This window comes from Mytilus galloprovincialis, chromosome 10 (genome assembly GCF_965363235.1).
Source record: "Mytilus galloprovincialis chromosome 10, xbMytGall1.hap1.1, whole genome shotgun sequence".
Lineage (NCBI taxonomy): Eukaryota > Metazoa > Mollusca > Bivalvia > Mytilida > Mytilidae > Mytilus > Mytilus galloprovincialis.
In genome coordinates this window covers 54251883-54262572 of record NC_134847.1, presented here as the reverse complement: position 1 = coordinate 54262572, position 10690 = coordinate 54251883, and the positions used below count along the sequence as shown (strand labels likewise).

Sequence of the window (10690 nt, the reverse complement as noted above, 5' to 3'; positions counted from 1 at the left end):
ATAAAACGACAAACAATTGAAACAGACAGCAACAAACAATTACTATATCTTCATATCTATTTATTTTAGAACGCCTACTTTTCATTAGTCAAAATGTAAGCACAGGAAAGATCTCTTTTCCGTTAATGGTGTTTTTTCTTTCTCTGAGAGGTCAAAATTCGAGTGCTGCTGATTCCTAATAAAGTATTAATATTATAAAATAGAAATGTCAGTGCTTTAGTCTGTTGTTGAAGATTTTTTTGATCAAACAAAGAAATATAATAGGACATTTATAACCTATATAGCTTTGTTTCTGACAAAACAATTGTTTCGTAAAGAATGTATGTCCTCAGTGTATAATTCTAAGGGAAAGTAATCAATGATCAAACAAAGAAATATAATAGGACATTTATAACCTATATAGCTTTGTTTCTGACAAAACAATTGTTTCGTAAAGAATGTATGTCCTCAGTGTATAATTCTAAGGGAAAGTAATCAATATTGACCATGTTATTTTTCAAGTGGAATTATTACTTTAGGCGATTTCCATAATGCACATGTCCAGGAATCAAACATAATGATATTTGTTTCAACCTCAAAATATAAATTCATACCACTTTTTGTTAGCTTTTTTCTTAATTATTATTATGAATTTATATCATTTGGGGTATACATTTTAAACATAAATTCATTAAAAAACAATGCTTCAGAGAACAATTGAAGGTCTTTCCACCTCGATAATAAGAACGAAATTTGAAAAAAACAGTGTTGGAAAATGTCACTACTTGTTTATGTAATCTGTTACTTCAGACTGATAAAAAAAACTATTATAGGTATTTTTCTTCAGGATGAGTCTGAAAAAGGCTACTTCCGGTTTAAAGAATTTATTATCGAAAAATGTCAATTATTGACCGAACAACATTGATAATTTTAAACCCGTGCGCTGCGCGCATTCGTGATTTTTTGTGTTGTTCGGTGACTCGTTGATTTTTTTTTCTCTATTTGAGTTCTTTGATTAGTTATTCTATAAATAATAGGCAAAGCAGATTATTAAAGGAAAGTGAAACATAAATTATCAGAACATGAACCAATCTAATTGCAATACTTAGTATCAGCCGAAATGGTTCTGTCCATTTTAAATTTTGTATTCGGAAAATCTGCATAGGCTTTCTTATTTCTTTAGATTTTGTGCATAATTTATTGTAATGTCTAACTAAGTCAAGTTGAAATATAACTGCGATACTTCATTGTATTCGAAACAGCCAAAGCTTTGGAGAAATTAATTATCACACTTACAAAAACTCCCCATTATAGGCACATATATCATTGACAGAAAATACATCTAGTACAGTAAAAACGACATTGTATAAGTTTAACATTAAATGCAAAAAAAGTTATATACTACACATGCCCTTCTGAAGTTTCATAATGTTAGCTAAATGCTCACAATACCGTGCGTTTCAATTAAGTCGGAGCGCATACTTAGAAAAAATATCACTTAATTAGTTTTTGTTCATATTCCCACACGTTCAGACTACGAAAGAGGTAGGGCCAATTTGTCGGGAATTTTTTTCACAGAAGGGCCAATTCCAAAAGTGCCGACAGAATAAAATTTACTATAAAAAATAAAATAAAAAGGAGATAGTGTCATAAAATCTATATAATCTTTTGAAAAGAAACATGCACAATTGTTGTAAAGTTGATTTGATTGTTGCCAAGGATTGTATAACTGCTCCCAACTGCTCGATATATTACTAGGCAGTTCCATAACACTCAATTGGGCCTATGAAATGTTCACCTTTTTCCATGGAATGTCCTGAAAAATAAAAACCAAAGTATTAAATAGTGTCGTTTTAATGATTTTAAAAATACTGAAAATAAAGTATATAACAACTATATAGGCCCCTGTCAATGGTCTCCGATGGCGTAATGTTCGTATTGTGCGAAAAATAGAATTGTTGCGATTAAAATTCATTACTTGCGAAGAATTTGGCGAATTATAGCAATTCGATTTCATCCATTTCGGTTTTTTTTTTGTTTTTTTTTTCGAATTTGCTTGATCAGACCATATTCGTTATTCACCTTAAGCTCAAACGACTTTGACAGAAAATGAACAGTATTAACTAGTCGAGTGTATTTTATTTTTGTAGGAAACAAAGGATTTATTGGTAAAAGTGTTGATTGATTTTTTTAACGAAATGGTGTGGTGACATGGCATCACGTGTTACCTCAATGATTTATTTACATCTTTGTAACTTACGTGTTTCCAGCATATGTGTACGTCGCGACTTTTTTTCTTTTGACAATGGTGCAGAAAAGAAAAGAAATAATTGTGCTACAGAGAAATAAATTCAAATATAAAGGAAAATCTCTGACTTTTGTTTCTATACTACCTTAAGATGGGAAAATTTATATCCGAGAAACTTAATTGTTGAAGATGGATCTTTTGTTTCAAGAAGTAAAAAAAAATACGGTTTAATAATCGATATTTTTAATCTTTTGAAAGTAAAATTTTAGTTTTTATTGGAAACAATGTAGAATAAAAAAAAAGAGGTTTGTAAAATAATCATACACAACAATGGGGCAAACCGATTACATTTTGTGAATGAGTAGGACAATCGTTAGTTGGCTAGAAATAATTGAAAGTGGCGAACAGTATATTGTCTTGAAGGAAAATTGTCGCGAAAGAAAATTAATCAAAATTAAAGTGAAAAACCATGCCCTTGTCTACTGCTAAAGATCGTATTTTGACAAGAAGATACTTTTTGTGGTATTTGGTTTCTGATTAATTCAACGTATACTAAGCCTCTTCATCAATTTATCAATATTTCATAAAATAATATATATGTATATATTTTGTGTGTGTCAGATGATTGCGGGAATAGATAGCAAGCAACAAAAATCTTATGTAAATTAGTTGAGAAGGATAATCAAACTGAGTGGCTACAAATTGTACTTATTTTAAGTTGTTTAATTAGGCGTTTTATTTTTTACCAATACATAAGATATGCTGAAACCTAATGTTTACCTATACTGCATTTAGTATACATGTATTTTCCGTAATATCAGTTTTTTTTATTTAAAGTTCTAGGTAAACCAATTAATAGGAAGTTTCAAGTAAAACATATTCATCACCACTTAAATTCTTATAGTTTTTTATATTCTTGAAAGGCGCAGAAGTTAGTTGGTCTACAATGAATATTCAGTATTAAAAGTATATTCAGTATACAAAGATTGTTCTACTTTTGCAAATTGTTACTTGAATGGAGAGATGTCTCATTGACACATCTTCCTATATATATTTATATTATCTTCTAATTAACTCGTGTTAATCGCCATGATACCTACATGTGTTGGTAGTTTCACCAAGTGATTAGTTTTAGTAATGTGTAATTTTGGTTTTGAAATACATAGCACAGACCTTTTGTATCTTTTCTGGAAAGTAAAGGGAAATTATTTGTTGAAATCTTCATCATTAACAATTGTTGATGCTATTTTCTGTGTAAAGAAATTTAGACTACCAAAATTAACATGACGATCATGAACTCTTATGACAATTTAATCAATTGCCTGTGGTGATTAAATATCGTTGCTTAGTTACTGTATTCCTTACCTGTGTCCCCTGCAAAGAAAGCGACTATTGGCAAAGCATCCTTATTTGTGACGTATCCTTCGTCAGATCTCCAAATGCTATCGTTGATATCGCAATTACAGAGCACATTGATCTGTTGACAGGTCTGAGAAATTCCACACTCACAAATTCTCTTTTTTTCAGATCCGTGAAAAAATAAAGATTGAGGTTTGTACTCATTGGTTGCTAAGTAGGCTGTGCTTCGATTTGTCCAGTACGTATTCCACTTCTGATTTCCACCATCCCACATTTGAGCATCAAAACATTTCCAGCGTACAAACTGTCGACAAAACTGGGATGAATCTATTATTGCAACTACATGCTCGAAAGGAATATCATATGTGACGTTAAAACTGTAGGATCCATGTGCCTCATAGCCATGTACATATACATCTCGCTCTCCGTCGTGATCTGGAAACATCAAGAATTCTTTAACGTAGATGATAAACACTTATAAATACAGCTTTCAGTACTAGATATGTGTTAAATACGAAAAAGAAGATGTCATATGAATGCTAATGAGACAACTATTTTTTTTTTGTGTAATGACAACATGAACAATCAGAGAATAACATGACCTTGTCTTGTGCCAAGACAAGTTATCGGTAGATTGTAGATCCATGAAAGTGCATTTGCATTATTAATGATATATAGTTTGGTTTGATTTACTGATTACAGCATCAAATTTAAATACCAATAAAATCAAGATTTAAGCATCTGATTACAGTGTTGAATATGTAACAATTTAGAAAACGTTTATTTAAGGATCGATAAATTTATAACGGTCGTATCTGAATTGCAAAGCACGGTAAAAAGAATTAGGATGTGTTGTCCCGCTTTTTGCAGGTACAATCGACTTTTAAAATCAAAAGTTATAGCTATGATAGAATTAAATAAAGATTTTTAGTAATTTATGGTAACGAAATTCCAGGCTTATTTACCAGTAATACATATATTGGGTTCCTTAAAGACAAAAAGGTCACAACAGACACGGGCATAGAAAACAAGATAGAAAACAGAAACACAGTATGATGGTGCCAAAGAAAATCATTACTCAAAAAGGAAAATTAACAATTTGAGACGAAAATCCTCCCTTTTGTCAAGAATCCAATGATCTAGAAAGTTGAAACCGAACGAAAGCTCCTTTGAACTTGTGGGAGAATATCTATCACAATTTTGTGTCGGAGACATACCTATCACAGTTACTCCAACTCCATTTTCCATTTCCATATCACAATAAATCTGGACTGCTGGCAGTTGAATACTATTAGATGTAATTGGTTCAATGAATTCAGTTTGACTATCCAATAGGCCCTTTGTTTTCCAACTATTGCAGTTGATAGCTAAAAACATGATATATTGATATTATTTTAGCGGAAATCTTTATCAATCACAACGATCAATTGTGATTCTTGTCTCTTTTATAATGAAGTACGAGCAGAACAAGTCCTTCGTGAATTATTTATAATCTATACTAAACTTATTTGGAGAAGTTCATTTTTTTTATGTGAACTTTAATTGAACTCGAAAATTTTAAATGCATGAGTCTGTAATCTATGGATATTTATGTTTATATAGCTTATATTGCAATCGGTGGTCTTCGGAGGACAACTCGACATGTTTTAAATAGATGGCATCTAGACTAAAATACACATGAAATGAAGCTACATATTAATGATCCGGTATATTGTTTATTTCATACTTTTATAATTTGGATAAATGTTTTACACTGTTATATATGAAATAAGAGAATATTAGTCAAATCGGTGAAAATTAATTTGACAGCTAGTTTCACTTAAGGCTGTATAAATGTTCCCTTTAAATTTGAAATATAAAAGAACATGTGATCATATCTATCGTTCTATTGTTTGTTATTAAATTCGCCAATATTTTCATCAAACAATTTATAAATATTGTTCATGTGAATACACCTAGAGAAATTAAGAAATAAATCTTTACTTGTTCAATCTTTTAATCTTTTAAAAAAAAAATGTATAGGTAAGAAACAACAATAAATAAACTCCTTATAGATATCAGGCTTAAAATTGTACGCCTAACACGTGTTAAGCGTACAAAAGCTCAACAGTGACCTCTGATGTTAAAAAAAATTATATTGAAATAAGATTAATTTCTCTTTTTCGAAATATCTGATGCTGTGTTAAATCGTTTTTGATTGCCCACCAGTATCATTGCAACCAAAATGATGACAACTTTCTATAGATGTTACGTTTCCGGCACTATCAATGGTTGTGTGTCGGTTTTGATGTGTCCTGGTTCTAATCCCTCCATCACATGTCTTTGAGCACTTACTCCATGGACTCCAGTTAAACAAATCTTCCCGAGCTACAAATGATAACAATATGAAAATCAGATAATCAATTAAAACAAAGTCGAATTATGTTATTAGAATTAGTAAAAAGTGATTGTATGTGCTTTAAAAACATTAAACTGTCACTCGTAAAAATCTAACAAATATTGTCCTTTCACAAAGGTCATTAATCAAAATTAGACAAACGAACATATAAGGCTAGAAATAAAATTCCAGTGCAAAGGTAAAAAAGCAACACTTTAAATATAAATCATTAAATCATAAAAGAATTATTTTATTTGATGTATTTTTGTATAAAAGAGGGACGATATAAAGATAAAACTTGGGGTGATCTCAGGTGCTCCAGAAGGGTAAGCAGATTCTGCTCCACATGTGGCACCCGTCGTTTTGCCTATGTAATAACAAATCTGGTAAATAGTGTAATTCCGTAGGTCATTGTATAACAAGAATATGTTATATATCCACATGTGGAGCAGGAGCTGCTTACCCTTGGGAGCACCTGAGATCACCCCTAGTTTTTGGTGGGGTTCGTGTTCCTTATTCTTTAGTTTTCTATGTTGTGTCGTGTGTACCATTGTTTGTCTGTTTGTATTTTTCATTTTTAACCATGGCGTTGTCAGTTTATTTTCGATTTATGAGTTTGACTGTCCCTCTTGTATCTTTGGTCCCTCTTTTATATATAAATGTGCTAGTAATTTTAGCCTATGATAACTGAGTATGCGGTATGGCCTTTGTTCATTGTTGAAGGCAGTACAGTGATCATTAGTTGTTAACTTCTGTGTCAATTAGTCTTTTGGAAAGAGTTGACTCATTGGAAATCATACAACATCTTCTTTATTCTATATGTAATATTCAAAATTTGTATACGTCAGTTATTTTACTAAAACAAATACAAAGGAAATAATGTTTTGTTTGGCCAAATACAAACCTCTTCGAATTGTAGTCCAACTCTTTTCATGTTGTGGAGCTGAGTAACAACTCCCCGACATATCAAGATAACATGTTTGAGAATTTGCGTCAAAATTGGCCACACAACAGTTTATCTCCACAGAACATTTGTATGCACAGCTGATTTCTGTTACACAAGATACACTTTTATATTGGTATCCCAGCCCTGAAATACGTTTGTTATATTCCAGTGAAAAGTAATTGCCAGAAAGGCCGAACGCGAACTTTATTGCAATAAGTATTAAAATGCAAAGATGCATTTTGTATTTTAAACTAATGCTTATGTAATGAATGTTGATGATAATTCGTGTCTTTATGTACTTAAATAGCAGTTAAAATATACTGAATTATTTAATACATATTATTGATAAGGTTGAAGTTAATCATATTGTATTATTCGCCAAGCAATATAAGTTGTAGTTAATTTAAAGCAACGCTGGTTTTCTCTAATGTACCAGATCTAGTTTCAATTAGAAACTCCTTTCATCAAATGTGTGCTAACATATTATTGAGAGACACTTAACAATGAGCAAACACATTATAATAAATAATTGTATACTCTGGCATGAAACCATTATATTACAGTAACAAAAGGCCATGTTAAAATTCTAGGTACAAATAATTAAAACAGATAGCAACAAACAGCTATCAGACTAAAACAATACTCCCCATAATATATTTATGACAGTAATTAAACATATTACTGTAATATTTAATACAGTAAAACGATATTATATAAGTTCAACACAAAATGTCAAAACAAACATGCCATTCTATAGTCTTACATTTCATAATATAAGCTAAATGCTCACAATACTGTGAATTTCAATTAAGTCGAAAGTTCAAACGCATATTTAGAAATATATCCCTCAATTAGTTGTACATTTCATCTTAAAGTGTTGACATTAATATCCAGTATATGGTAATTTTTATAAATTTCATGTTTACAATTGTGTGAATTTTTCAAAATACTTAGGATTTTCGCATTCCAGGCATAGACAACCTTTGCCGTATTTGACAAAACCTTTTGAAATTTTTGCTCCTCAATTCTCAACTTCGTACATGTTTGGCTTTATAATTATTCTGATCTGAGCGTCAATGATGAGTCTTATAGTAACGAAACGGTCGTTTCGAGTATTAAATTATAAGCGTAGTGCCATTGCTAACTATTCAAACACGTCCAGACTACGAAAACAATAGGTTGTTATTCTGTTGGTGACTAAATCTTTACAACCCTAACAAATATTCAACCATCCGTATTGAGCAAATTGGGAATGTAATGCCATTAATTGGAAAATTTTGTCGGTTTTCTCATAAAGGCATGGTTTTGTTTTGGTGTCTGTGATGTTGATGCTTTGTCCAATTGATATGTTTAATTTTGGAGCAACGAAAGTGAGCAAGCTCATTCACATTTATTTTTATTAACCCATTTATTGACATAATATCATTGATTTTTTCAAACTAGAAATACGTCAAAGTTCACCTAATGAAGGAATTGGATACGGGTGCAAATGCAAATTAAAAAAAAATCCGTATATTATGGTTCGAAACTGAAATAAAATATAAAAAAAATCTTTAACATTAAAATCACTTTTAAAATGATTATTTACTATTTACAAATATCATGTGAAATAAATTTTAATCATCTTTATTGCAGATCATATTGATCTATTAATGATCAAGGATTTAAATTTTAATCCTTATGCCTCTAGCAGTATATTATAATCAATTGGAGATAAAGGATTACAGGCAGTTTTGATATTCTAATTCCTAGTACCAATAACGGTGTCTATTAAGTAGGAGCCTGGCATATTTATGACATGTGTGAATCAGCATTCATGTTGTGTTTTCTTATCAATTTCAGAAAATTGAAAATTACGTAAAAAATGTAAAGTGATGTTATCAAATTTGATCAAGTATTTAATTGCAGAGTTGTCTATGTATAGAATTGAAGGAATTCTACGGAAGATATGATAACAAAATAATACTTTCTCCATAATTAACATAATGAGAATGTCGTACTGGTACGCGATTCTGTCGTTTCAATTTTTAGTATTTGCTTTATTTCCATATGTTTAATTTTGGCACTTTCATTAATTGGAGGAACGAAATAAACCAAAATAAAACTACAACCAAAATAACCCAATTTACGGTATGATGTGCAATGAACATGTTTTAGCAAATCGATTGTTTTTAGAAAACACCGAATATTAACTGCTTTCCAAAGACAATGTTTCAAAAATACTGACAAACTGTTAAAATATTTGAGAGGATTATCTATAAATTATTTAAATAAAAAATAAATCAGATTTACTATGTAAAGGTGACATAGCTAATGATGTGATGAATAGGGGAAAACAATACAAGTAGTGTCAGAGCTACAATGATACAGAAATTATCAAAACGTGACCATGATCAAAGACGAATATCATTGCGTGTTGAATGGAATGAATGAGGTCAAAATAAGTAACTTTGTGTGTTAAAGATTAATATTGGACCATGAATAACCCAAATAAGAACAGAAATAGCGAAATTTTCGAAAAATGGAACTAAACGAAAATTACAAATTTTTACCTTTAATGAAAAAAATAGATTACTTAAAGTACATGCGCTATTAATTTGTATCGTATTGTAGTATGATTATATTGTAGAGCTAACATTACGTTAGTGTGCCTTATTTACAAATATTTGCAGTAGTGCAACCTCGATATCAATTATGACTTTAAAAGCATGAAATTATAACGTTTAGTTTTCTTTTTTTTTTTCAGAGACGTTGTCAGGGAATATCAGGGACACATATGATACAATTTTCGTTACAAATTTCGTGTAAAAATTCCACGTTTTCAATCTAAATTTCTCCCGGTGAGGGTAAATGAAAATAAGTTCTCAATCGGCAACGGTATCAAGTGTTATGATCATTATAATCACTCTTGTTTTCTTCAACGTAACACTATCTTTATTGCATATTTGCCGCAACAATTTACTAAGTTTACAGCTTTAACTTAGTATCCCTCGTGTTAGCTTACCTAATGGTTAAGGGAAGCACTATTTAGCAATATTATTTCTTCATAATATAAGTATTCATAACATAAGTCATTTCACAAAATATATTTGATAAATTATTGTGATTATCATCTCAATCAGTTGTCGTCGTCGGTTGATCTCTGTTTAATGATTTTTCTCATATGAATGATTTACTTTTTAGCATACCTGTATTATCCATTTATACATAGTTTAATAGAACTGATACTATTTGCCCATTATTGAAGGGAACATTTAGTTTTTTTAAATTTCCCTCAATTGGTTGTTCATGCATAGTTCCATCATTTTTTTATTATCTTTCAACAGCTCCTATTGTGTTTAAATCAATTCAAGGTTTTCGTAAATAGAAGTTGACATTTATAACTCAGCGGAAGAGGAAATACTCATTCACTTAAAGGGGAAAAAATGAAGAAAAACAAACACGTTCTAAAACACAACCTTGCACAATAAAGTCAAAACGAGACTGCAATCAAAATAATGTGGCTATATCATGTGCTACGGATAAGAAAGAGGATCCGAAAGAGTGAGATCCTGCTTCAATACGGGCACCAGTTATGTCGATCATGGCAGTTTACACTCTGTGATATATCTTGCCCAGTGATGTTACAATATGGAACAAGAGGTCGTGATTGTGGTTCCGACAATTAAAATACATTATGGGTCACATAAAAGTCACCATTGTTGCTGTGAGTTCTAGGGTCTTTGGTGACACACATTGGGTTTCAATAGTTAAACGATATTCTTAGTAGCTTTATTCTGCT

At 30.7% G+C, this 10690-nt stretch overlaps 1 protein-coding gene across 1 annotated transcript; it reads right to left on the bottom strand.

Annotated features, from left to right (window-relative positions):
* Positions 1–229: 229 nt before the first annotated feature.
* On the bottom strand, positions 230–7179 carry LOC143049234 (contactin-associated protein like 5-3-like). The gene is made up of 5 exons (XM_076222943.1): positions 6868–7179; positions 5792–5953; positions 4804–4953; positions 3593–4021; positions 230–1795 (listed from the first exon to the last, which is right to left on the bottom strand). Exons 1-5 carry the CDS (start codon positions 7145–7147, stop codon positions 1734–1736), a joined length of 1083 nt encoding a protein of 360 aa, XP_076079058.1. The 5' UTR covers positions 7148–7179; the 3' UTR covers positions 230–1733.
* Between the last annotated feature and the right edge of the window lie 3511 nt (positions 7180–10690).

Coding starts and splice junctions, on each gene's coding strand:
- LOC143049234 (XM_076222943.1), bottom strand. CDS start 7,147: ATGCATCTTTGCATTTTAATACTTATTGCAATAAAGTTCGCGTTCGGC. Junction 4,022..4,803: donor AGTTGGAGTAACTGTGATAG/GTATGTCTCCGA, acceptor TGATGTTTCCAG/ATCACGACGGAGAGCGAGAT. Junction 1,796..3,592: donor TTTCTTTGCAGGGGACACAG/GTAAGGAATACA, acceptor TTTATTTTTCAG/GACATTCCATGGAAAAAGGT.